The sequence below is a fragment of the Populus nigra genome, chromosome 19, assembly GCF_951802175.1.
Source record: "Populus nigra chromosome 19, ddPopNigr1.1, whole genome shotgun sequence".
Classification (NCBI taxonomy): Eukaryota; Viridiplantae; Streptophyta; class Magnoliopsida; order Malpighiales; family Salicaceae; genus Populus; species Populus nigra.
Genome location: NC_084870.1, coordinates 10,267,188 through 10,294,656, shown reverse-complemented (window position 1 = coordinate 10,294,656; position 27,469 = coordinate 10,267,188). Strand labels below are relative to the sequence as shown.

The window sequence follows — 27,469 nt, the reverse complement described above, 5'->3', positions numbered from 1 at the left end:
AATTTAGCACTAAATTTCCACTGTTTTTAAATCTAAAGAAAACAATGATTAATAATAATCATATATACTCGAAAAATTTAGATAAAAATGAAGTTCATTGAGATTGAACAAATTAATAGTATTCGATATTAATGTTTCATCATCTCAATATATACACCTGTGACCCATCACTTGCATGAGTGTGTGTTTTCCTTGATGAAAAAATAAAAAATAAAAATTGCAAAGTGAGAAGATGACATTTGATCATATAAATTAGATTGCTTTTGGTGCTTGTTATTTACAATGTAAACTCTAGACTTGTAGCTTATTGTAATCAATATTTTTCCAAAATAAAGCGAATGAGATTTTTAATTTGAGATGAGTTTTCAATGTTTTCATTATTAGTTTCTTAATGATCTTGATTTTTTTTTTCAATTATTTTTTTAATAATAATTTTATTTTCAAATTAATTTATGTGCTAACTATTTGATAATTTTAAAAAGATACTCCTCGCAGAGGCTTAATATATATATAACATAGTTCAGGAAGCTATAATGATTTAGGGACTCTTTGATTGGACGATTCAACCTATTTTTTTATTAATTTATTTAAGTTTTGATATTATTTTGATATGTAAGTATACAAAATATTTTTTAAAAAAATATAATTTTTTTAATTTTTTTTTTAAAAAAAAACTTTAAAAAATTATCAACATTTACAAACCCTATAATAAGTCAAACAATCAATTGCTTACTTATGAATGGGGATTTCATGTCCGGCTTCCTTATCAACAACTGCTAGTTATATATATATTGTCAGCTTGTACGTACCTCGACTAATCCTACGAGCCCTGAAGTTAATGACCATGTAAGCTTCCAGTGGCTATTATATGAGCAACTATAAAATTCAAATATAAAACTAAAAAAAAAATAAATTTTTTAGTTCTAAATTTTTATCACTTAATCACCATCTAGATATATACTTGTTCGATACTATGATAATGTAATATTAGTGTGATAAAAAAAACAAAAATGAAAAAATTATAATGTCAGGTGTCTTGTCAAGGAAAGCAGCAAGGAGTCGCTAGGCACGTGACTTCAAGAATCTGTGGAGACGTGGCGTGAAACCATTTTCAAAGTTTCAAAAAGGCGGTAACCAATGCTTAACATACACTTGTCACCGTGTGACGCGTCTTCTCTAGAGTTGTCACCAGAAAACCATTTCTCTTTTAATTCGGCCCTTGCGACGATCCTCTACATTAATAACTTCCCTGGTTTTGGTGTAATTTACGGTCTAAGCCATTACGGGATGAGTTTATTTATTCTCCTCATTTTTTACCTGGAAAAAAAACGAAGATATCATAAAGGTGTTGGCCATACGATCATGAAATCTGAGCATTCAAACGAGTCCGATTAGGAAAATTAGAATCTGTAATTTCTTTTCGTCAGAAAAAGGAGATATTAAATTACAGTGATATTAATTATTTATTTTATTCAATTTGGTTTTCAAAGAAACATATTGTTTATGAACGGAATCAGATTTTGTTTCCAAGCAATATTGTTTACACACGCCACCCACGGTAGACAGCAGGAGAGCATCAAACGGTTAGAAAACAACGTTGTTTTTAAAATAAATTAAAGGGCAAAAATGAAACCAAAAACTGCTTGTCTTGTCGTATACATTTCTTTAAATATTTTCTTATGCATTTCTAGAAATATTGAATTTCTTGGTTCACAAGTCACGAGTTAAGATCTGACGAGGCTTAGGATTCAGTACAAATAGGATTCTGATAGAGCTGCCAGGCATTAATTCAACTAACTAGCTAGCTAGAGCAGCTCTTTTCCTTCCAATCCATCCAAGCACAGCTTTGCAGAGGTTGCTTGTGTTTTCAAGAACAAATTAAAATCAGGTATTATTTTAAATTTCTTGTCGATCATTAATCTCATCTTCAGTCTGCAATTAAAACCATAAGATTCTGATATCTATTGATGGCTAATTGCAAGATACAAAAAAGGTTCACTGCCATGAACAGAACATGAGGCCGGGCCGGCATCGATTTATCATAAATAAATACTTTGTATGCTTAATTAACGATTGATATATTTCATAGTTTCAATGGTCTGGTGTCTTACCATATACAGTTAGTCCAGGTCGAGTAAAGCGTCACATTTGACATTCTCAAAATAGCCAAGAAAAATATTGATTGAAAGAAGAAGAAGATTGGCTTCTTCCTTTTTTTTATGCTTTTTATTATAAATATGGGTGTCCGAGCAACTTGTATGTAACACGACTAATCCTATAAATTTTAAAGTTAATAATTATATAAGCTTTTAATGGTTATTATATTAACAACCACAAAAAAATTAATTCTTTTTATCTTAAATTTTTATCACTGAACCACTTATTATTCGAAGGTTAAGATATGCTTCTTCCTTGATCAACCAGGTTCTGGCTCCCATTTGATCAAAATTCGTACACAAACTGTTTAATTCTCTTGTTATCTCTAAGTGTCACAAATATACAGAAACAGAAGATTATTTTGAAAGCAAAATTCTCAGGGATCAATATTCTTGTAATTTCAGAGACAAGTACTTAGGAGCGTTAAATCAACGACAGAAAACTTAGAGTTAAATCATAAATAAAGCATGTGATTTTAATGCCTCGAAGCTTAAAGGTCAAGGATGGTATCGAATCATACACACACTTCTGGTTTTGTTTTTTTACTTTTTAAATAAAATGGATTAAGAAAACAGAAATGGTTAGTTTAGGATTGCATTTAAAACTAAAAAAGTTTTAAAATTTAATAAAATATCATTTTAAAATAATTTCTAAACACCTCAAAATCTAAGACACAAAAGCCAACAAATTAAATAGGCAATTTGGTCATTTTGCAAAATTGGAGCATCTAACTCTTAACTTGTATCCTTGTCACGGCCTAACTTAATTCACATGAGTGGCATTGATTACCTTTGGAACCTTTTCAATTAAAAAATTAGATATGAAATAACTCTCGAGTCAACAACAGGTCTCTCTTTTCTTCGGTAACCGTTGCTTTGCGCGTGAAAACTGTAAAGAGCTTAGCAAGAAGAGATAAAGCTGGAGAGAACATTGCTTCCCGCGTTTTCCATGACCCAATTTCTTATAATGCCATGCGTGCAAGCTATGCTACAATCTTTCAGAGCTATAATCCACCACAATATACACCGCTAGCTTAGCCACCCCTCTTCCTTATTTCTTGGTCCTTGATGGTTTTAATTCTCTTTAAGCTTCTTCATTCTTCAATCACCTCTACTTCTCTTTAAGCTAATTTAGTTTTCTTCTCTTTTGCTTTTTGTTATTAGTTTGCTTGCTTAAAAAGAAAAACCCATTACCTTTTTGTCAAATTAATAACTGGCCCCTCTTGATTCAAAGATATTCTACTTTGATTTGTCGACAAAGGGTTCAAAGGCTTAAATTAACTTGTAGTTCTTTCTTATCTGGTTTTTGTTTTACTTGGTCAGTTTCAGAGCCTTGAGAATCTAGCTCTCTTTAAGAAGTTTGTAGTGGTCTATTATACTTTTTAGTCGACTTTGATTATCTATGGTTGTATAAAGCTTGCAACTCTTTGTTGGTAATTTGGTGGCAAGTCTTTGTTTCTCTATATATAATAACTTTGCTGGGGTGGGATCTTCTCTTTGCAGAGAGGTATAGTAGTTTTCATTATTGTTAGGAGAAAGGGAATTTGCAAGAAGGGACTAAATTGAATCAGGTTTGTGTTTAATTCTTGCTTTGTTTAGATTTGAATTGAGGCTATGGGAGGTCATGTGAGCAAGAGGCCAGCTGAAGCATCATCTTCTTCTATCAATCTCAACAACAATTTACAATACACGACTGGATTGAGCTCTTACGAGGCTGCTTGCCTGCTTGACAAGGACTTGCAGTCCTTTGACACCACCCTCCAAGCTCGGACCAATCATGTCATCAATACTCTTGCTGTCGGTGTTGAGGTCCGTGCACTTTCTTTTGATTCCTTGAAGGAAGTCACAGAATGCTTGTTGGAGATGAACCAAGAGGTTGTTAAGGTTATCTTGGAGTGCAAGAGAGACATATGGAAGAATCAAGAATTGTTTGAGCTTGTTGAGGAGTATTTTGAGAATAGCTTGCAAACTCTAGATTTCTGCGCTGCATTGGAGAAGGGCCTAAAGCGTGCCCGCGATAGTCAATTGCTGATTCTTGTCGCGCTTCAACAATTCGAAGAGGAAAGTGAGGCAGGAGGGAGTAAGTATGTGAAGACCTTGGAGGAACTGAAGAGTTTCAAGGCAGCAGGTGATCCTTTCACGGAGGAATTCTTTCAAATCTTTCAATCTGTGTACAGGCAGCAGATAACGATGCTTGAGAAGCTACAACTTAGGAAGAATAAGCTTGACAAGAAGCTCAAGTGCATTCATGCTTGGAGGAAGGTTTCAAGTATAATATTTGTAGCTACTTTTGCTACTGTATTGATTTGCTCAGTTGTTGCTGCAGCCATGGCTGCCCCTCCTGTTGCTGCTGCTCTTGCTGCAGCATCATCAATCCCATTAGGCTCAATGGGGAAGTGGATTGATTCTATGTGGAAGAATTATGAAAATGCATTGAAGGGACAGAAGGAGGTGATTAGCACAATGCAAGTTGGTACTTATGTGGCCATAAAGGACCTTGACACCATTCGGGTTCTAATTAATCGCCTGGAGATTGAGATTGAAGCGCTAATGCAAACAACTGACTTTGCACTTGAGCATGATGCTGTGAAGCTTGCAATAGAGGAGATCAAGAAGAAGCTGGGGGTGTTCATGAAGAATGTCGAGGATTTGGGAGTACAGGCTGATACATGCAGCCGTGATATCAGGAGGGCTCGGACTGTGGTTCTGCAACGGATCATTAAAAATCCCCAAAACTAGAAGGATAATGATTCTTGATACTTTCAACTGGATAGTTGTTGATATTCTGAGATATATCTGATTCTTAATTGTGTTCTGTGATAATTATAAAATACCCATTTTCTAGTTTGTATGATTGATTATTGCGATTTCATTAATGTTCTCAAGTAATAACTTGACTGCCATTGATGTTTAGGCAGCAACATTTTATTAGTTTCCGTTCTGGCAAATATTAGTTCATGTTCATTAATTATTTTCATTGTGACCATTGATTTCTACGTTCAATGCATACCTGTTTCTTGCTCCAGCAGTTTGGTAAATATGTTCAATGTATACCTGTTTCTTGCTCGAAGTGGAACGACAAGTTGGTCCCCCATCTGTTAAACAGTGACGGTGGCAATGAGCCAAGCTTATGCAAAATGTTTGACTGGTAGCTGTTGTCCAGTTCAGAACCTCTCTTTCTGGTTTGAAGGTTTCAACCACTTCATTAATACACAAGAAATTCTTGGGCTACCTATGGAGTTTAGTCACCCCTCCCTTTTTTTCGGCTTTTCCTCGCAATTCCCCTGCAGAAAGTATGCTCACACAACTCTCTAGAACCTGACGATGCTGAAATTTCTGTGTTGGGGTGATATTTCTTTCTAGATACTATCAGATGAGACCGCACGGAGTCCGTTCATGTAACAAAAAATTCATGCAAGTTTGCAACACTTGGCGGACAACTCTCCCATCATTAACAAAGGAGGGACTTGTGTAATTGACTAGAAATTTCTGGTGAAATTCACTTCTAACTTGGAAGTCATCACACATTAGAAGATTCATACAAGAGTAAAAATAACAAGGCAAAGATACTTCTATCTTAAGAGATGGAAAAGGGCATGCGTTGTGATTTGAACGAATGGGAAGGAATAAAATTAGGGAGCGATGAAAATTCTTCATATGATCAATCAGACTTCCTCCAATGTGTGAATAGGTCATCTTAAGAGGAAATTCAAGTCAATCAGAAGTAGGTAAGGATTCTTAAATGGCAAATGAACTGGTCAGCGTAAAATTTTGTTTTCTTTCCTGGGTGAGTTTCTTTAATCACCACCAACTCCTTTTGACTGCATAAAACCTATCCTACATCACCCCAGCTCTCATGTCATGGTGGCTAGCGCACTGGAAGTTTTTGAGGTGGCAAATCAAGATGCCTCGCCGCACGAAAGTGGAGAACAGACTCCACACAAAGGTGGCATTCTGCAGAAGTGACATTTGAACTTGAAAGCCTGTACCAATAAATATTTCTAGGCATAACATGAGATTAAGCTACCCAATATGAGCAGAGGCTTACAGCATCCTTCTCCATGCGCGCGCGCGCAATTTTGAAGATCTATACAAAATGCAACTGGCTTTTTAAGCCTTGCTACACCACTCACCTGAAATAGGAAAATAAACGCCCATGAAACTTCGTATATCTTTTCTAAACCTGGAACTTCACGAGGCACTTAACAATTTGAAGGGTCATAAGTGAAGCTCTAGCAACCAAAACTTAGAAGACGAATGTATGAAATTGAATTAACCTGCAATTGATGTTCTATGCCACCTTATAGAAGTGGCTTCGGACGAACATTGAAGTAGGTTGCAGATGACAGGTAACAACACACTAAAGATACATAAACTTTGAACCAAACTGATGAAAAGATAGTGAAAAATGTAAATGTGCTAATCAGCATCATTAAGGCCACAAAATTTACAAGACACATCACTGTTGAAAGATCCCCTTCAGTTACTTGATGAGGAAAATGGCCTTGCAAATAAAAATCAGAAAGTAATTGGTCCTTCAGTTGGAATGCATTCGTCAACCATGCAGAAACCTCCTTCTCGGATGTTGGGATTTCACCAAGGGCTATTCGCCTGACATGAATATGAACTTCTGAAGGGTTCACCCCGAAGACATTGTCCAACAAAGATGGGCATCGAGGTTTGTAGCCAATGGTCACGTCATAAACTGCAATGAGTACAAGACAAACAAGTAGACTATAAACAGAGAGAAAAGATCTATAGTGATCTAAGAGTTTCGAAGTAAAATCAAGAGGTGTAATATCACATCCCTGTAAGTGACTAGCTATTCAGCCAACCAGGGAATTACCAGTACCTGAACAAGCTCAGCCTTCAAGTTTTATACTATGGGAGCTCAGATACATTTATTTCTTCTATAAACAACAAATATAAATGAGACTGTTAATTTGGCTGGGGATTCCACATATTGGAGTTCATCTCAGTGGAGAGGAAGTGGGAGGTTGACGAATCAAACATACACCAAAGTTTTAAAGATGAGCTCAGATACATCATCTTATCCTTGCCGGCTGATTAAGAACACAGGAAAAAAAATATACAAGTACATTTTGGATTCAAATGCCTTTTATTCTCCTCCTAAAGATTGTTTTCAAATTTTTGTCTGTTAATTTTTCTATATATACCTTAATCAAAGGAGTACTTTTAAGTTTTAAGAAGCATAAAAGAGCTGCAGAGACCAATATTAGCAGTAAAGCATAGAAGAAAAAATAGTAACCTGCATCCAATGAACCCCTCAAATCTTCCATGCAAGCATAAAACCCTTTTGTCTTTGGTAGCAGCACATTGTTCAGGATAGGCAACCCATGCTCAGCTGCGTATTTTTTACTCCTTATACACTTCTGCTCACTGCATCAAAGAACTCAAAGATGTAAACAATATGACGAGAGTTGCACAAGAACGTTAGTGATGGCACCATAGTATGCTAAATAAGAAATCCTATAAAAGGCAGGACACCTAGTCTTGAAAAAATTTAATGCACTGTGTTGATAACTTTGACCAGAGGGGGAACACAGAGCCTTGTCAAAACATTCAAAAAAGAAAAACGAGAGAGGAAGAAATTACGTGAAATCTGTTCCTTCTGGGAAAAGAGCAAGCCAGAGGGGATCCCTGGGATCCTTAAAACTTGAAAGCATTTGGTGTATGTTTGATTCGTCAACCTCCCACTTCCTCTCCACTGAGATGAACTCCAATATGTGGAATCCCCAGCCAAATACAGGTAATTTCATCAAACTGCTCTTAAGGACATATCTAATGCATCCCAAACATCCCTTCCGCAATGCAAGGTCCCACAAGTACATCCAATCAACCTCAGTTCTGTGGTTTGCAATAAGCAAAACTCGTTCCCTAGCAGGAACAATCTCGCCAGAAAAAATTACTTTGGTTTTATTAATCTTTTCAAAGAGAAAAGGCCACAGAGCTAACCAAGAGCCAAAGAAAAAGGATGTTACTTTCCTGCTGCAATGTATGCTGAAGAGTCGCAACAGAACAGCACTCACAAAGCCGCAATAAACCAAGGTCATAAATGCTGTCAAAAGTAGCACCAATAAACATACAACTCCCCTGATCAGCCTTAGAGGGGTCAATTCACGATGGCTTTTTCCACCATCTGAACTAAAAGCTCCTCGAACTTCCATATGCTGATAAACCTGATTATAGCCCCCCCTTCAAAGGTTGTAGTGCCGCCTAAGATATTCACCTGCTTAATGCACCACTGAGGGGAAGTTTAAGTCCAAGAAGATCTTAACTTGCCAAATCTCCAAGTTCAAAATTTGAGGATGGTATAAGATGGGGTGTATTCTTGCCCTAGTGGGTGATATTAAAGCTATGAAGTACCAATCAGAGAATGAATGGAAAGAAGGAAAAGAGAAGAAGAAAAATCCATATAAGAAGTAAGTACTGATATATTTTGGAGCAAATTAGCACTAAATTTACCCATAAATGAGTGAAAATCAATCTTGCTGCGATAACTCCCTAGAAAATTCGGCGAGTTGCAATGCCAAATATAACACATTGAATAACAGAACCATGGTAAGCTAGACAAGAAAAAATGCTCGTGCTATAACAGCTAAGAGATGAAATGCAACTCACATAATATTTTTAATAACATTGATGTTATTAACCGTAAAACCCCTTTAGTTACATCCAACATCCGTTTCTTAAAACAAACTAGATCACAATGTTCATTCCTACAATCATCCCAGTATCCCACCACAAACAAAAAAATAATAATAAAATCTATTAACAAAAATTGATCAAACCTCTTACCTAAATGGAGATGGCATAAATGAGTTAACAAACACCAATGTTTCCCAACAACAATTAATTAAACCTCTTACATATTAACTAAGATCCTGTTCCAGACTTGTTTGTTTAATAACTTTTTTCTCTCCTAGTTTCTGGTCAAGTTAATTAATAATATCATCAAATTTGTGATCGACCGAGAAAATTTAAGAAATGCATGAAAGGGGCAGCAGCCATTTTCTTTATTTCCTTCTTCCTTGCAAATATACAAAGTCCCTCCCTGGTTGCAAACAAAAAGTTTTTTTTTTTTTGATAGATAGATCAGAAAAGAAGAAGAAAAACTCTTAAAATAATTACAATGATCCCATCATTGCTTAAAAACTAGCCATGGAACTCATTGTTGATGAAAATTGGGAGTTTTTAGGTTGAGAAGAATGGAGCGAGGGTAAAAATGTAAAATGCCACACAAAATCCTGTTTGGTTCCTCGGAATAATCTAGAGAAAACAAAATGTGAACTCAAAAAAAAAAAAACGCAAGCTTTATAGTTTATATCAAAACTCAGCTTAGCATTAATAACTTGCTCCTCAAACTTAAAATTAAAGAAAAAGAAAAAAGAATAATAATCTTTATTTATTTTGGAGCTTCGAGCAATGAATATGATCAAGAAACTGTACAGCATTTTCTTAAATTAATTTTCTGGAGAACCAAACAATTGTTGTAAGAACAAGAAAGGAAAGTAGTGACGGTTACCTGGTAAAGAAAATTTACAACGGTCGAAAAAACCCGATGCCGGAGAGACGGAGAGAGAGAGAGCGAGAGAGTTAAGAGGTTTCTGTTGGGATGTTGTGTGCTTTTGCAGTGGTTTCTTCGTGTAATGATAACGAGTGCGTGAAATGGAGTGAGAAGTGGTGACGGTGAGAAAATGAGGCTTTGTTGAGTTTATAAATTACCTATCTTGCCACTGCCTTCTGCCTTTTGTGCTGGAAGGTTCGGGCCCCGTGTAAACGTGGTGAAGCTTCGATTATTATTTTTGTGAAAAACAAAAACAACAAAATCTCTGGTGTAGAGAAAAGCAAATACAATAACATAAGATTTTTAAAATAAAAAATCATACAAAGATTTTAATTCATATTTTAGTACTAAATATTTTCTCCAAGTAGTTTACGTTTTAGAGCAGCTATTTAAATAAATTAAAAAAATCAATCTAAATAAATTAAAAGGCTTTAAAAAATAAAAAAAATTATAGTTCTAAATAAATTTTAAAAATAAAATTAATATTTAATTTTAAAAACTAATTCTTTGTTGTATTTGAATTTAATTATAATATTTGATTTAAAATTAAAATTGAATTGAATTAATAAATACATTGAATTCATATATTTGAATAAAATAAAATTTATTTTACTTTGTTTTTTATATTACCTTCGTTACCTTTATCTTATTTTTTCAAATGTTTTTTATTTAAAAAAGCTAGATAAATATTTTTAAAAAAAATAGTTTTAATACTAATTTTTTTTTAGAATTGTAACTTACGAGGGTTAATGTTGATTTATTTTTATAATATTTTTAAAGATTGAGTTCTATTTAAAATTTAATTTTTAATTTTTAATATGGTTTAAAATATAAGATTTTATTAATATTTTTTAATTAAATTTAATTCAGACCGTTTCAAATATGGTGAGATAGAATTCAGTTGTCATGAACCACGGGTGAAATAATATAATTTTCTTAAAAACTAAAAACTTTCAGCTAAGAAAAAACCGAATTTAAATTACAGGACGATTGGGGGCACAAATAGCTATTTTGTATTTTTCAAGAATCCTGAGGTTGCGTAATTGTTGGAAAGCATTTTCATACCATTTTTTTAATATAAAAAGAATAAAAATAAAAAGAAGATGGAATTCATTAATAGAGGCTCCAAGTTCCAGGCAGTACGCAAGTGAGGGGCCCAGCACCCTTGGTTTAAGGCAGTACGCAGGTGAGCTGTCTCGATAGCTCGAAAGGAAACAGCCCAGTACCGGGGGGTGGGGAGCCACGAAAGACACTGGTCCAACCCAGCGTGCACGTGCAACTCCCTTTGCATCTAATTTGGTACCGGTAATTTTTTCGGTTTCGACAACTCGACCCGAAGTCGAGAAGTTGATGTCTCACCTCGAAAGAAAATGAAATGAAAACCTTTTCTTTTTTTCTTTTTCATCGGAGGAGAGAAATGAGAGGTTGGTTTCATAAAGACAGCTCGGTAACGTCAAGTTAACGGCATTTGATTTTACAGAATTTTCAGAGGAAGATAAGGAATATTCTATCCAGTGTCTTAAATCTGTAAACTCGTCTCTGTTTACAAGTGCATCGAGGCAATTAAACCTGAAACTCCCTCAAACAAATGTTAAACATGCAATTGCCCACGTATTTTCATTTTGATGGTTTTACATCGTTAACGAACACTAGTCGTGTGGCCACAGCATGAAAGCACTGTGCTATTTTTCATTATTCATCCTCTCATGGATCCTTTTGAATTAGGGTTGTCAAATTTTAAAATAATTCTAATTTGGTTCTTGAATTTTTTTGACACAACTAGACCCAAATTAACGTCCATTTTCATATTTTTTTTGAATGAAGTGTTAAACTAAAAGATAGAGAACTAGAGTGTAAAATAGATGATGTCTTGAAATTTCACTTGACAAGCTTATTTTAGTCCTTCATGTTTTTTACTATTAGATAACCAGTCACTTTAATTTTTTAAAAATTAATTTTAATATAAAATTTCATTTCACTCGTTTTCCAATCCCTTTCAAGTGAGAGACTCGCTATTCCGGTGTGAAGAGAAAAATTCATCGTTGGCGACGATTCTAGCTATCAAATTAGTCTTTGGTGTCAATGATTTTCATTTCATGAGAGGAGTTTGACCTTGGTGTTTTTTCTCTTTTTCTTACTCGAGAAGGTAGATCCAACCGCGAGAACCAACTTTATTACTGTAGATGTGGCAAATCTATAATCTTCCTTTTCTTTTTCTTTTTAAAAATAGATTTTTAATATATATTTTCTTTTTTTTCTTTGTACTTAACATATTCTATCACTTTATACTTTGACTTATTCATCACCATACTTATCAATACTTGGTCTATTTACACAAATCTTTTTGTTTTTATCATCATTCTTTGCTAATTTGTTTTTGTAATTTTTCTTTTTTTCCTTACACTTCTCTCTTGAAAAATCATTGTGCAAAACTAAAAGTAAAAAGTGTTTTAATATAGCAAATGCAATATTGTCCTATTTTTCTACCTCGCTAAAAATTAATCTGTGATCTTATATGTTTTTATTAACGTATGCAATTTTTATTTTATTTTATTTTATATAAGCATTAACTTTTTGATTCACATTATATTTTTTATTCTGTGTCATAAAACACATTAACAACACCTACGCATTCATTCTTTAACGTTAGAAAAAACAATTATTTAACATGTAGCGAGGCGAGTTGAATAGGAATATTAGTATTTTTTTTCATTTACTGACACGTATGGTTATTAATTTATTTAATTAAATGCATATTTAGGTTTTTTAATTTATAATTATAATTTTTTTTATAAAAAATATGTTGAGAAAACCAGTATTTTTTTAATCAGAAAAACATTATGTAGCCCATAAAACACGGGGTAAATAACCAGTGTTATTCCACTCGTGCACAAACCAACCTTTTTAATTCCATAGCTTCTCAAAGCTATATTAGGGGTTTTTTTTATCGCTTAAAAGATATTTTGTACGAGACTAATCTAGCCAAGACGCAACCAGCCTCGCTCCCTGGGTTAATCAAGATTAAAATCACTGGCTTGTGTTGATCCTGTGTGCATAGCTATTGAAAGAAAACAAGCAGGAAAGAAATTGACGCTTGATCTTTCACGAGAGTTACTGATTATGGAGTTCCACTTTTCATTTTAATCAATCCGTTCGGCCCGGAAGCCGTTACAGGCCTGTCCGGGCTGTTTAGGCATGACCTTCAAGGCCTATAAATTGACCGCTAAGCAATGTTTATGAATTGGTGTCTGGTTTTTTTTGTTTTTTTTCCTTGACGGGAGCATCCCCACATTTCTTTTTTAAAGAGTTAGGTTAGTTTTGTTTAAGGTTGGTGGCTGTTTCTTTTAATAAATTTGTTTTTTAAAAATTAAATATATTTTTATTTTTGTAGGGATATAATGATGCTTTAACAGATAGACCAACAGTGTCCGTTTAAAAATATGATTGACATTATTTTTTTAAAATATTTTTTATTAAAAGGACATTGAAATATTTTTTTTAATTTTTAAAATTATTTTTGACATTAAAATAATCTAAAAATATAGAATAAATAATTTGAAGCTAAGAAAACAATTCAAAATACATTTGTTTTTGTGTTTGAAACAATGTTGTTTTAAAAGTATGTTTAACTTTAAAATATATTAAATTTATATTTTTTAGTATTGTTATGATTTAATGTGTCAAAAATCAATATATTTTTACATAAAAAATAAATTTTAAAAACATTTTACGCCACAACATCAAATATACTAATAGCATGTTGAGCATTGCGGTCAAAAACATTGTTGTAAAAAACAATTACTTGATTTTTTATATTTTTATTTTTATTTTTATATTTTAATATTAATAATAAACTTTAAAATAAAAAAAATATAATTTTAAATAAAAAACATCATAAAAAACAACCTGTACTTATAATACCAAAGACTCCCATTGTAACCATCTAGGTGGTGGCTTAGTGGTAAGAGCTTGAGACTAAGGGGTTTGCTCCCTCTTAGGTCTCAGGTTCAAACCCTATGACTGCTCATATGATGGCCACTGGAGGCTTACATGGTCGTTAACTTCAGGGCCCGTGGGATTAGTCGAGGTGCGCGCAAGCTGGCCCGGACACCCACGATAATAAAAAAAAAAGACTCCCATTGTAAGCATAACTCATTAACGTCCCATATCGTTCCATGCTGAGATTAAAAAAAAACTCTCTGCAAACACTCGTGCATTTTTTATTATCTCCTCCTGCTTCCTTTCTCATTTTATACAGGAGATTTATTTCGCAAAGATTGTGAAATGACCCAGGCCCAAACTCAATCATATAAGCCCATCAAGCATTGAAAAACCCATATCTATTTTAAAGTTTCGACGACTTCATTTTTTACGATTCGCTTTTTTAGAAAATAATTTTTCTTGAAAAGTAAATTTTGAAAACCAATTATTTTTTAATTTTTTGTTGTGTTATTAAAATAAATTAAAAAATATTTTTTAATATTTAGTTATGTTATAGTTATGTTATGGAAAATAAACTGGAAAATAACTTATTAATATTTTATTTTATTTTCAAGTTTATTAAAATAATAAAGAACAAATCTTACAAATTAAAAGGTTGAATGAGAATGGAATTGAAAAAAAATCTAATTTCATAAATTATCTCAAATAAAATAAATAATAATCAAAACAATAGAGATCAAATCTAATAAATAAAAAAAATTAAAAGATGATGAAATTAAAATAATAATAATTAAAATTTCATAAATTATTTTAAATAAAATAAGTAACAATCAAAAGAATGAGGATCAAATTTAATAGATAAAAAAATTCAATTAAAAACATGATAAGAGAAGAGTAAACAGTCATAAAAATAAGAACCAAAGTTAATATAAAAATCAAATTAAATCAAATTTTAAGGGATAAAATTGAAAAAAAAAAGAGATTCAAACAAAATATATAGCAATCAAAAGTTTGAGGGCCAAATTTGACATAATCAGTAAATAATATAATATTTTTAAATTTTTCACAACTTCTAGAAAGTGTTTTCCACTCAAAATAAAATGAAAGCACTTTCCTGAAAATCAAACTAAATTTTCCTTTGACATGAAAGTGTTTTCCGTTGACCAACTTTTTCAATGGCAAACAAACACAAGAAAATTTAGAAAGTGATTTTCCGGGAAACAAACGCACCCTAATTAAACATTTAAAGTCTTGTTTAGAATTGTAGTTCAAATATAAATTCGCCAAAATTTTAAATATTTTTTTATTTAAGATTAATTTTTATCCATGTTTCTAAATTATTTTAGTATACCGATGTTAAAAATAAAAAAATATATTATTTTATTGTATTTTTAAACAAAAAATAATCATTATCACATTTTTAAACACCCATTGAGATTAACACTAACATTAACATAAACATTATACAATGGAAAACTCTAAAATGTGTGATGTTTTAACCATAAAGATAACATTGTGTTGTAATATTCACACACTCGCATATTACTATTCTTTTATTGTGTATTTTTCTCTTCATGCTTTAGTCATCAAACTTTTTTTTCTAGCAATTGACCCTGAATTGAAGGTTAATTTCCTATAAGTGATGATTCGGGGGTTTGAATAAAAAATACACTTTGGTCCTTGTTCTCTACAAATAAAATAATTTAGGTCCATTTGAATGTCTAAGATTTCATCTTAGTTCAAAACTTAATTTTCCTTGTATTTTAGTCCATGGTTAGAGGAGAGAGAGGGACATATCGAGTTCCAGCACTAGAGAGAGAAAATCAGCACTTGCAATGATTCTGATCACCAAACTTGTTGATCCTAGTACCAACTAGTTGCATATAGTGAGAGGAGTTCCACTTAAATGTTTTTAATCATTAAGATCGCCTATACAACCAGTTCTAAACTTGAGAAGAGTTTTTGTTTCGGTTGATTTTAGTTTTTTCTTAATGTTTATTTAGGTTTTTTTTGTGGTGTTTTAAGTCGAAATAGGTTGGAAAATAAGTTTTTTAAACAAAAAAACTTTAATTTTTCAATCACCATAATGTCGGAATCCCGGGAATTCCAAATGACACATCATTTGTGAGGGCGGAGTCATCCACACTTTCAACTTTGACAAAAATTAAGGGTCCATGGGCATGTCCTTTCCTGATGGCCCATGATTATAGCTTTTTGTTTTATTTTATTTATTTATATATATTAATTTTGATTTCTTTGGTTTTAATTAATATGTTCTTACATGTTTTTTTTTAAAAAAAAATTTAATTTTAATTTTTAATTAATACCCATTCTTTGTGAATGTTTATAGCTTATCTAGCATTTTTTAAGTAGCAATTATTTTTTTTATTATGTTGTATGTATTTCATTATTGAAGAGGGTGGCGTGATTTATCTTTTTTTGTTTTTTTTTTATATACATTAATTTTATTTATGAATAATATTTATATTACATGCAACAACATTATTGCTTTCCTTTTTTCTGTTTAATCAATTCTACATGTGTGTCATTTTTATTATCACTTGATTCAATAAATAATTATTTTTAATAATTAAATTCTTTAAATATAAATAACCAGTGTTGTGATATTAAATATTATGATCTGTATTTATTTTTCAATTTTTTTATTTGTCATTTATGAAAAAATTTTATTTATTTACACAGTTGGTTCTCAATTTATTTGACTGAATGCATGCATAAGTTTTCATGATTTATATTGATGATTTTTTTATCATGCCAAAAAAACATTTTTAAAAACTCAACATGTTCAATTGTTTTTACCGGTGAAAAAAATATTCAACTTACGATAAAGCTTGGGTTAAATTGTTAAGTGTATACTAAAAGATACATGGTTTTCTCCTTCTTTCATTTTCAAACTTTCTTTTTTTACTTAGAACCCTTCCATGCCCTAATTAGATAGAATTACACTTAAAACAAAAAAAAAATAAGAATAAAAGATTGAGAAGTAAAACACAAAAAAAAAACACAACTCAGTCCAAATTCATGATTATATTTTATTTTGGTTTAAAAATTCATCCTATTCATTTCTAGTCCTTCAATTTAGGACAAGAGAGAGAAATTTTTGGGGGAAAGAAGTGAAAGAGGAGGGAAGGGTTGGTTGTCATGGTTTTGGCAACTAAGATGACCAAGCTCGGTGTTAATGAGTTTCATTAAATAAAAATAGTTCAATGATATTTGATTTTTTCTACAAATATATATGAAAAAAATAATCAAATTTTATTTTTTATTTTTTTGATTTGATTGATTTTAGTTTTTTAGAGTGATTTTAAGATGTTTTAAGGTTAATAGATAGTTTAAAAAATTTATCGGAATGCTTATTAGATATTTTTTAATTAAAATATCTTGAAAAATAGATTTTAAATTCAAAAAACACCACCCTTGATTTCAGGTTAGACAGCACCGAATGACATGGCATCTACCTTTTATATTTTTTTAAAAATAAAAGGTGGATGCCATGTCATTCACGCCTAATAGAAAGAAAAAAATGGCCGAGTCGTATGAACCGAGATTCTTTTCAAGCCCTAGCTAGCACGTCAGGCACCCGTGGCTTGCGTGCATTAAAATTTCAGCCGAACTATCAGACGAACAGTATTAACCTAGTAACCCACGTTATAGAATATTGAATCATTGATGGCTTCAAGCTGCACTCGAAAGCAAAAAATAAACGAAGTTTAGTAACTAAAGCAAAAAGATATCAAAACCCCAAGGACTTTAAAAAACAATCAAAACAACACATTCCTAAACCAAAATTCACTTATGATCCCTTCATTGCCAAACACAGCGAATTGCTTCTACCTTCACTTGTAAACTAAAAACAATCACTCTCCCCTCTCACTCAAAGGTCTCTCAAAATCATGGACATGGAAGTCGACTTCAAAAATTATCAACTAAGCCAAGAACTCCGCGGCCACGAAGACGACGTAGCAACCTTTCTCTTTCCCTCTCAATTTTTTTTTATCTTCAATTAAACCTAACCCGTTTAATTTAATTCACCAATTTCTCAGGTTCGCGGTATTTGTGTTTGCGGAAATGCGGGAATAGCGACGTCGTCGAGGGATAAAACGGTGAGGTATTGGGTACCAGACCCGACCGACAAACGCAAGTACGAATCATCGAAAATTCTGTTAGGGCATTCGAGTTTTGTGGGACCATTGGCATGGATTCCGCCAAACCAGGACTTTGTAGAAGGCGCGATCGTGTCTGGTGGAATGGACACGATGGTGCTTGTTTGGAATTTGAGTAACGGAGAGAAAGTTCAGAGCTTGAAAGGTCATCATTTGCAAGTCACCGGTGTTGTTTTGGATGGCGAAGATATTATTTCTTGCTCCGTTGACTGGTAGGCTCATTATCTGCGGTGTTTTCACTGAGATGAATGTTCTTTGGATTTTTTTCTTATATATATATATTGTGATTGTTATTGGACTTGTTTGTTGTAGTACCTTGAGGAGGTGGAGGAAGGGTCAACTTGTTGAGAATTGGGAGGCTCATAAGTCTGCAATTCAAGCAATTATTAAGCTGCCATCGGGCGAGCTTGTTACAGGTATATTTTTTGCTTAACTTTTGTCGAATCTTAGTTTCATTACCTGCCTGTTTATGATAATTTGTTGTTGGATTAGTCCTATGAATCTCCATTCTCATCAAGTAAAAAAATTGAGGCTCGCATTTGGAAAATTGAATGGAACTTTTAATTGTATGTTCCACTGAACTGCTGGTTTGAAGATGCATAGACTCGGGTTCCCTCACTTATCCTTCCAGGAATAAAATTTTAGTTGTCTGATATGTGCTAACCTGTATCTATGTACTGGAAGGTTTTTTTCTTAAACTTTACATAATCAATTGGAACACTTCATTGTTGTATTTTTCATGTTCAATTACATAGATTTAATAGTTATGTGTGCCAACCAACAAACCAACAGTTTTATCTTTGCTTTCCATCACAATGTAGGTTCAACTGACACAACTTTAAAACTTTGGAAAGGGAAGACGTGTTTACACACTTTTGCAGGGCATTCAGGTTGGTTACCCCCCTTTTTTTTCTTGCCTACATGTCTTGTTGCTCATCTGATGTACATTTAAGTTTTCCTTTAAATAATTAAATGGTCTCAGAGAAATTTGCAGCTCCACTTTGTTTAATTCTGTTCCTACTACAAGAAATGGGATGGATTATTTGCTAATATTGTCATTTAGGTTTAATCCTTTTCTTTTACTGGTAAACTTTGTAGATACGGTTCGAGGCTTAGCAGAGATGCATGGATTGGGAATTCTTTCTGCATCGCATGATGGGTGAGTTGTCCGTTTCATTTATTTTCTGGTTTATTATGTGGGTGATTCTATTTTGTGTTTGCTTTAGCAGACCATGAATGGTGCCAAAGTTATTGCAGTTTATAAATATAATTCCCTTAACTTCATTTTTAAAGAAATACCCTTATTGTCTTGCATAAATGGGTATTAACTGTTGTTATCGTTCTTTTGTGGTAACAGCTCCATCAGATTATGGGCTTTAACTGGCGAAGTATTAATGGAGATGGTTGGTCATGCTTCAATTGTCTATTCAGTTGATTCGCATGTATCTGGACTTATTGTTAGTGGTAGTGAAGATTGTTCAGCAAAGATTTGGAAAGGTGATTGCTTCTATTATTTGTCTGTCTTCTTAGATGTAACCTCAAGGGCTTGATATTTGGGCATTGCAACAGAATTGATCATGTCTTTGAAATTTTATTTTCTTGTGAAATCACTGTTGTGTTTCAGATGGAGCCTGTGTTCAGAGTATAGAGCATCCTGGTTGTGTGTGGGATGTCAAATTCTTGGAAAATGGTGATATTGTGACAGCATGCTCAGATGGAGCAGTACGTATTTGGACTTCATATCAGGAGAGAATTGCAGAACCAGCAGACCTCGACTCTTATGTCTCCCAACTTTCTCAATACAAGTTAAGCAGGTACAATCACGCATTACTTGCCAGCATATGATGCATACCTCTGCACCTTTTATTGTTAAAATGTTAAGAGAGCTTTCACTGTTTTCTGTATGATATGTTAGTTACTTGTGGGTAATTGTGAACTGTGAACTACAATAAAATATCTACTCACACATACCCTTAGTTTGAATTTGTTAACTGTGAAGCTCCAAAAATATTAAGAAAAAAGGTATCCACTTATAGATGAATTTGAATTTGCTGATTGTGAAGTACCCAAACTGAGAAATGTATCTAATCCTAGCAAATCTCAGTTTATTTCGTGATTTATTGCAATTCCAAGTTCATTAATTCTTGAAGTATCTGTATTTCTAGACTTCTTTTCTGAGTTTTATGATGTGTGGAAGTTGATTCCCCTGCTGGATCATTATAATGTTGGTTTCTTTATAGTGTTTGTCAGTGCTGATGCTTGATGTGAATTATTTCTGTCAGGAAGAGGGTCGGGGGATTGAAATTGGAAGATTTACCAGGCCTTGAGGCTTTGCAGATTCCAGGTGTGGTTCCAGATATATCCTTAATTACCTTGGAAATCCTACTTTTAGATGAAGCTATTAGTAGTTGTCTTGAAAGTCAATTGTGAGAAGCAGACAATTCTGCTGTAAAGCTGTAGAGCAATGACCTTTACTAGTATAAAATAAATGCATAATTCAATAGCATCGCCTGGGTAATTGTATCAGTGAGGAGGAAACGAAATTCTTCTAGATGTTGACTGTGTTTTTACATAGCTGTATTATATTCAGTGTTTCTTGTGGAGGTGATGGTGGAAATGCTGCCTGATTTCTATTGTAGATTGCTAGTCAAGTAACGCATTGTAATTATTTTATGATCAGGAACCACTGATGGCCAGACCAAAGTCATCAGAGAAGGGGACAATGGTGTAGCATATGCTTGGAATTTGAGAGAACAGAAGTGGGATAAAGTAACATTTAGTTTCATCTTAACCATATTTCTCAGCACTTTTCTTCATGTTCATTTTGTTCTTTAAGGCTTATTCACGAGTCTATGCACGTAGTCCATTGCAATGCGTTCTTTTTTGCACAGAGAGCATTGTCCCTCTACATGCTACCCAAAGTAATCACTAAATTGACTTGTGGCATAGTATTTGCTGCCTTTTCTCTGTCTGATGATTATCCATCATCCCTTTGGCTTGTAAAAGGTGAAAGATGGGTTTTCAATAGTTTACTTGAACCTCAAAGGAAAAGAAAGTTTGAGTTGGTGCCATATATTCTTGATTTAAAAATGAATACATGCTTATTCATACTCTGATGAATTTTCTTTTTTTGTTGTGTTTTCCTCCTACTATACAAGAAAAAAAATTATTTGAATCATGAATATCTTTTGTTTCATGTTATGTGCCCAAGCCCTTTGCTTATCTCATTTGTTTTCACAAGATATATCCACACATTCTTATTTTCAGGACATTGAGTTAGACGTGTGCAATTCATATGGTGGTCATTGACTGACAAATTGAACAATGCCTTTCATTATGCGATGAAGGACTAAATGGCATTAGTGCTTCTAGGTGTTGTCATCTTCTGAAATGAAGTTTATATATACAATTGAGTTGTTAAGTACTGTGGGTTTTAAGCAACCGCATATGATCATATTCATGTGTTATCTCCAAAGAGAATTAGAATTAATTGGTGGCTTTGATTTCTCCAATTACATATGCACACGAGTGAAGTTTGTGGATTTGATGTTATTGTGATGAAAAGGAAGTACAAATTAGCCGATGCCATGGTTGACAGATTGTGATTCTGTTCTCTTGTTACTTCTGGAAAATTATTTCTTTTTATTGTTTGATTGCTCTTGTTTTGTTATTTCTCTTCCATTTTCAGATTGGAGAAGTTGTTGATGGACCAGAAGATGGCATGAAGCGTCCCGTTCTTGATGGATTTGAATATGATTATGGTCAGTGTCTATATGTTGGCTACTTTGAACCTCATTTGCCTTGGCTTTGTCGTGTTTTCTTATTCCTTGAACCTCATTCACCCTACAGTTTATATTGATGGTCTTCTAATCCTTTTATCAGTATTTGATGTTGATATTGGTGATGGTGAGCCGATTCGCAAGTTGCCATACAATCGATCAGGTGAATTTCTTCTCCTACCTTTTGAATGTTTATGATGGTGTTCATGGCCATGTGTTCTCTGAGAGTTTTTGTATTCCTTGCTCCTGGTTCTTGGAGGGAATAGCTGGAAAAAAATGCTTAATTAAGGAAGTGACTCAAAATGCTCTCAACAGTTTTCTTCTTTTGTCCAACACCATATGGAGCTTGAGTTTCCCCTTTCCTTTTGCCTCAAAAATAATAATTCAACTGTTTGATTCAGTGGTTTTTGACTTCAAATTCAAAGTGTATTTCTGTCACTTTTCAAAGAATAATGTAGAATGTGGACTTCATTAGTTTCTTACATAAAATGTGTTGGCATGCAAATATTTATAATGACTGGTATATTTCCAGATAATCCATATGACACTGCTGACAAGTGGCTTCTCAAGGAGAATCTTCCTCTTGCCTATCGTCAACAGATTGTAGAGTTTATACTCCAAAATTCTGGACAGGGGGGAGTTGCACTTGATTCATCATTCCGTGACCCATTCACTGGCGGTAAGTATAATTTCATTTTGGTATGATACATGAAGCTATCTTTAACTGGTAAGATGTGTAGTCATTCCTGTTTTCTTGTGATGTATTTTTTTTTTCAATATATCAGCAAATGCTTATATACCCGGAGGATCTTCTAGCATGTCTGGTATGTATCCATTGACCAGAAAAAAGAACTTTATATTTATCTTAGCTTCTGCCTTGGGATTTCGCCAATTTCATAAATCATGGCATGAATCTAAGATGTTTGTCTTCTTTTTTATACAACAGTTGTTTCAGCGAAACCTGCTTTCAAACATATTCCCAAGGTATGCTCTTAAAGCTCTTGTTTGAAAGGTTTGCAATGCATCTAGAACTCCTTTTCAGTTATGCGAACTTTGGCACGATGCTAGACTTACATTTTTTTTATCCTGATAGTAGTGTTTCTTGAATTACTCACCCAAATAGTTTGTAGCTCCATATAGTTGGGTTAGAACTTAGGAAGCCTTTGGTAGTTTACTTCTTGATGATAAATGAGCTATATTTTATTTTCATAAGTTGAAAGTTATCATTTTGGGTCCTTTTAGAAATGAATAGGCAGAACTAGGCCAGCCAGCTATGAACTTGACATGTTGCAAAATAGTTAAATTGATCTTCCAACTAAATATGATGATGCTATATTAAACTGTTTTTAGCACATTACTGTTCAACTCTCTTTTAATAAAATACTCTTTATATGTTTTTGTATTGATGGTCTTGAGTTTTTTTTGATGCTAAGATTGATGAACTCAAATTCTCCTAGTGGGCTTTTTAATCTTTAATATCCTTTTCCATTTCATTTCCAGAAAGGAATGCTTGTTTTTGACGTGGCTCAGTTTGATGGGATCCTGAAAAAGATCACAGAGTTCCACAATTCTCTTTTATCTGATCCTGTAGGTTGTTTTACAATTATTAGTTTTCTGTTTCATCATTGTGGTTTTAAGTTTCTTATATTTATTTCTTGAATATATATTGTCAATTTTGCAAAGGTCAAAAAGGACCTGTCTTTGTCAGAGCTTGAGATATCAAGATTGGGTGCAGTTATTAAAATTTTAAAGGACACATCACATTACCATACAAGTAGATTTGCAGATGCTGACATTGCTTTGCTGCTGAAATTGCTAAAATCTTGGCCACTGGCAATGATATTTCCAGGTCAGTATTTTACAGTATACATGCCATTGATTGTGAACCTCTCTGCATGTTCATCCGTAATATTTTGTGATTTTCTCTATATATAGCAACTGCTGCCATTTGGATAATGCTTTCGCAGAGTCATTGAGAACCTGGCCAAACACTTTTAACTTTGAGCACTATTTGAGATATTTATTTTATCAGCTTGAAGTTCAGTGAAGAATGAACTAAGCGGATATCACTGATGCTTTGGGTTTGTTCAAAGATTACCTAATTCAGTTCTATTTTTCTGGGTAACGGACTGCATTTCACTGGAAAGCCCAAAGCTAGCTTAGAGAAATATTAGCCTACAAGAAGTCCTAATTTTAATTACTATCAGAATTTTAATTGATGATCCCAAACTCATTGGTTTTTTCAGGGTTTTCAAATTGATGATATCAAACAGGTTGCTTTTTTGCCCGCTGGACCTTTTCTTGAATCCCCTGATATTTCAGCGGCCAGGATTTCTCTGTGGATAGGAATAACCACATTGAAGTGAACTGGCCTCATTTTTAACTTGAATGCTTCCATTGCACATAGCTGATGCCTCTCTAGTCTCTAAAATGTAGTAGAGGGACCCTCTTCCATTTGATGAACTATGGACTACCAATTCAAATTACCTAAACTTAAAGATACTGTTACCTGTTTGAAAATTGTTCAAAACCTGCGGTAATACATGCATCCCACACGTGTAAAATGCTATGCATGACTCTGGTTCTCACTTCATGCAAATTCATCAGTGCAGTTTTCCCCCTTCATATACATGAGTACATAATCTTTGCTCACTTGGTGCACTGTTTTGTTTCAGTTATTGATATTCTGAGGATGCTTGTTCTACACCCAGATGGGGCGACTGTACTTCTCAAGCATGTTGAAGATGAAAATGGTACCTTGAGATGCAACTATGTTTTAGTTCAAGTTGAGAGACTTGATTGCAAAAAATATTATCTATTATCTCTGCAAGTTCCTTTTCAAATTATCTCACTTTTTTTCACTAAACATAGAATGGAGTGGTTGATGAGACCAGATGACGAGGGATTCAGGTGTAGGGTGTCCTGACCAGAAATTTCTCAGCAAACATGCTAGTTTTTTACTGCAGAACAAGTTTTAGTTATGATTATTATAGAATTTTATGTGTAAATTTGATGTTTAGTGTAGACCTTATTTGCTATCAGATATCCTGATGGAAATGATCAAGAGAGTTACAACAAATCCTCCACTTCCGCCAAACCTTTTAACGGGCATCCGTGCTGTGACTAATCTATTCAAGAATTTATCCTACCATACCTGGCTTCAAAAGCACCAGAGTGAGGTAACTTTCACTATGTTTTCTCAGATCAAAAGTTGCATATGAATAACCAGTGACAAGTCACCCTGACTTTGTTATCCAGGGGATATAATCCTTGTCATTAAAGATGCTGAATTGTTATTTCTTAAGAGGTTCTTTGCCTGAATGTTTCATCTGGCATTATAGTGGTCTACTGGGCTCATTAGGAGTTATAAACATATATGCTTTTGTGGTCTTTGTTCAAATCTGACTTTGATCATTGGCTGTATGGATGTGAGTATGTTCATAACCCTGTCACAGCTTTGGCATACTTGGCAAACTCCGCACTCATGATTGTTTTTCAATCACATGTATAGTGATAATGGCTTTTAACTGATATGCAGATTCTTGATGTTTTTTCAAGCTGTTATTCATCTCCCAATAAGAACTTGCAGTTGTCTTATGCTACCATGATACTCAAGTGAGCATTTTCTCATCTCAATACATTCGCACAATTTCCCCCCTCTTGCAGTTTTGTTAACTTACCACATCAGTGCTTGGATTTATGATATTTTCCAAGTATTGATGCACATATATTTTCCCTTCCTCCATCAATTCTATGATTTGTTTTCACAGTTATGCCGTGCTGTTGATTGAAAAGAAAGATCTTGAAGGCCAATCTCAAGTTCTTACAGCAGCTCTTGAGGTACGCTTTATTCATTTACTTGTAACCTTTTGGAAATGGTCATGCGTTGCATGTTCTATCCTGATTTTATTCCAGACTGCAATACGATGAATGCCTATAGTATTCCGCTGAGATTTCCAGAGAAGGGAATCATAAACATAGAGTTACCTATCTTGAAAATGCGCCTCTTTTTTTTTCCTACAGATTGCAGAAGGGGAAAATATTGAAGTTGATTCAAAATTCCGGGCTTTAGTTGCTGTTGGATCACTGGTATATCTTACTCTCTCTACATATACCCAGTGATTTTACTTTTCTAACTAGCAGTTTTGGTTCTTTTAGTGGGCATTTTCTCCCCTTCTCAAATATATAGGAAATTGATCGAGAAGGGATTTTTCAAATAAGTCTTTCATTTTTTCTTGTATATCATGATGGAATACAATTTTACTTGTATACCATGGTAACGTTTTGATCTCAATATGTACTAAATGAATTTCATAGTGCTTAGGGTCTTCTAGTGTTAATGTTTATTGCTTGTCTGCTACATTTTACCTTACGCATCCCAGGAGGGAATTAATATGAATCACAACTTTTGAATTTCGAGTAAAAGAACATATTAAGAGAAGTGACTGAAATCTATAAAGATTTTAAAGAACACGGTTAGTCAAGACAAGTTGTTAATGGAATTTTAAGAGGGAGAGCTGTACACTTGGATTGTTTCTTGTGGGATGCCTATTGTTTTATATATGAGACTATCAGAGTAGTTGCGTCCTACCATTGTTTTATTCAGGAACATCTTGATGTCTTCCTTGCACAGATGCTTGATGGTCTGGTGAAAAGAATTGCATTGGACTTTGATGTTGAGAATGTTGCGAAAACAGCCAAAGCTTCTAAAGAAACGAAGATTGCTGAAGTTGGAGCTGACATTGAACTGCTAACAAAACAGAAGTGAATGTTGGTCTGTGGTAAGTGTTTTTTTGTTAAAACCTGTATTAAAATAGACGTTTTATTCAGACGATGGAGCAAGCTTGTGTGCCTTTAAAATGCATGCACAAACCTATAAGCCAGTTTTACTTTCTGCATAGCATAACTAGCACAGACGGATTAGTTGTCATGCGTAAGATAAACTACAACAGAGGGTACTTAACTAGCGTAGCAGAATAGTTGCATGGCAGGGCACATATCTGATAGAAATCTCAATAATGAATATTCACCCAGGACTCGCGTCTTTTTCCTGTTTGCAGTACTGTTGGGAAAACCAAAAGCTACAAGCTCATAAAAGGGATCAACAGTTAGGAAACTGTTTTGACCTCTAGTTGGATGACGCCCGGGTCATGCGATGAGAAGATCGACTCAGCGACTGGATCTCCATTGTTTGAAGAATATGCTGTCCTCATGCATGCAACGAGGTCTTGGGGGATTTTATGCAAAATTTAATTTGGCTACACATACACCCCCATCCCTTCTTATAAATAAAAAAGCCTCAAAAAATTTAATTTTGGTGAATGCTCAGTACAGAGATGGTTATTTATTTGGATATAACTTGATTAAGAAGATGAAACCAAGAAAATCCAGGAATTTAAATAAAAAAATCAAGAAAAAGGGGGTAAGTGTCTGCACCCGCTTTATATATATATAAAACATATAATAAGTAAGATGGTTATTTTTTTTTCTATACAAAGGGGTAATTAATTTTTTGATATTTTTAGATTTTTTGATGTGTTCATGTAAAAAATAAATTAAAAAAAATAAAAAAAATATTTTTTTAACGTATTTATAAATAAAAAATATTTTAAAAAATAAATATTATTACAATATTAATCAATTCCTGAATAACATCCGAGCATTACCTGAAGAACATCTGTAAAAGAACAGAACTAATTCTTGAAGTTTGTCCAATATGTTTTGTCAGGGGACTTTAGGCCATGTATCCAGCTGCTAATAACGATTATTATAAAGAAGAAGCAAGAGTTTTATGCAGATATCCTGTACGGGCAATGCAGG

General features: G+C 33.5%; 3 protein-coding genes across 8 annotated transcripts; 2 read left to right on the top strand and 1 right to left on the bottom strand.

Annotated features, from left to right (window-relative positions):
• Window positions 1-1,811: 1,811 nt before the first annotated feature.
• Window positions 1,812-5,133, top strand: LOC133679850 (UPF0496 protein At4g34320-like). Of its 2 annotated transcripts, none has more exons than XM_062102564.1 (2): window positions 1,812-1,888; window positions 3,756-5,133. In XM_062102564.1, exon 2 carries the CDS (start codon window positions 3,771-3,773, stop codon window positions 4,893-4,895), a length of 1,125 nt encoding a protein of 374 aa, XP_061958548.1. In that variant the 5' UTR covers window positions 1,812-1,888; window positions 3,756-3,770; the 3' UTR covers window positions 4,896-5,133. The 2 variants fall into 2 exon arrangements, with proteins under 2 accessions (XP_061958548.1, XP_061958547.1); XM_062102563.1 differs by lacking the exon at window positions 1,812-1,888 and adding an exon at window positions 3,016-3,663.
• Window positions 5,134-5,585: 452 nt separating this feature from the next.
• Window positions 5,586-9,868, bottom strand: LOC133680572 (probable 1-acyl-sn-glycerol-3-phosphate acyltransferase 5). 5 transcript variants are annotated; one of them, XR_009836343.1, is made up of 6 exons: window positions 9,703-9,868; window positions 7,773-8,406; window positions 7,426-7,556; window positions 6,434-6,861; window positions 6,205-6,289; window positions 5,586-6,110 (listed from the first exon to the last, which is right to left on the bottom strand). XR_009836343.1 is itself a non-coding variant. In XM_062103588.1 (5 exons), the coding sequence occupies exons 2-4, from the start codon at window positions 8,342-8,344 to the stop codon at window positions 6,458-6,460; spliced, it is 1,107 nt and encodes a 368-aa protein (XP_061959572.1). In that variant the 5' UTR covers window positions 8,345-8,532; window positions 9,703-9,868; the 3' UTR covers window positions 5,586-6,289; window positions 6,434-6,457. The 5 variants fall into 5 exon arrangements, 4 of the variants coding, with proteins under 4 accessions (XP_061959572.1, XP_061959569.1, XP_061959568.1 ...); XM_062103588.1 differs by having other exon boundaries at window positions 5,586-6,289; window positions 7,773-8,532; XM_062103585.1 differs by having other exon boundaries at window positions 5,586-6,289; window positions 7,773-8,421.
• A 7,614-nt stretch (window positions 9,869-17,482) lies between these two features.
• On the top strand, window positions 17,483-26,971 carry LOC133680253 (uncharacterized). Its single transcript, XM_062103068.1, has 23 exons — window positions 17,483-17,666; window positions 17,751-18,082; window positions 18,183-18,286; window positions 18,692-18,760; window positions 18,969-19,029; window positions 19,228-19,367; window positions 19,495-19,684; window positions 20,153-20,214; window positions 20,551-20,639; window positions 21,559-21,631; window positions 21,753-21,812; window positions 22,182-22,328; window positions 22,435-22,473; window positions 22,596-22,633; window positions 23,150-23,236; window positions 23,333-23,498; window positions 24,325-24,402; window positions 24,692-24,828; window positions 25,188-25,264; window positions 25,420-25,489; window positions 25,673-25,738; window positions 26,283-26,430; window positions 26,710-26,971. The coding sequence occupies exons 1-22, from the start codon at window positions 17,601-17,603 to the stop codon at window positions 26,415-26,417; spliced, it is 2,286 nt and encodes a 761-aa protein (XP_061959052.1). The 5' UTR covers window positions 17,483-17,600; the 3' UTR covers window positions 26,418-26,430; window positions 26,710-26,971.
• The last annotated feature ends 498 nt before the right edge of the window (window positions 26,972-27,469 follow it).

What these genes read in the sequence shown, in the direction of transcription:
- LOC133680253 (XM_062103068.1), top strand. Translation starts at nt 17,601, where the DNA reads ATGGACATGGAAGTCGACTTCAAAAATTATCAACTAAGCCAAGAACTC. An exon ending in ATTTCTTGCTCCGTTGACTG is followed by an intron (nt 18,083 to 18,182) that starts GTAGGCTCATTA and finishes TGTTTGTTGTAG; the next exon opens with TACCTTGAGGAGGTGGAGGA. An exon ending in TGGATTTGAATATGATTATG is followed by an intron (nt 21,632 to 21,752) that starts GTCAGTGTCTAT and finishes TCCTTTTATCAG; the next exon opens with TATTTGATGTTGATATTGGT.
- LOC133680572 (XM_062103588.1), bottom strand. Translation starts at nt 8,344, where the DNA reads ATGGAAGTTCGAGGAGCTTTTAGTTCAGATGGTGGAAAAAGCCATCGT. An exon ending in CCAGAAGGAACAGATTTCAC is followed by an intron (nt 7,557 to 7,772) that starts GTAATTTCTTCC and finishes TCTTTGATGCAG; the next exon opens with TGAGCAGAAGTGTATAAGGA. An exon ending in GAGGGGTTCATTGGATGCAG is followed by an intron (nt 6,862 to 7,425) that starts GTTACTATTTTT and finishes TACTCATTGCAG; the next exon opens with TTTATGACGTGACCATTGGC.
- LOC133679850 (XM_062102564.1), top strand. Translation starts at nt 3,771, where the DNA reads ATGGGAGGTCATGTGAGCAAGAGGCCAGCTGAAGCATCATCTTCTTCT.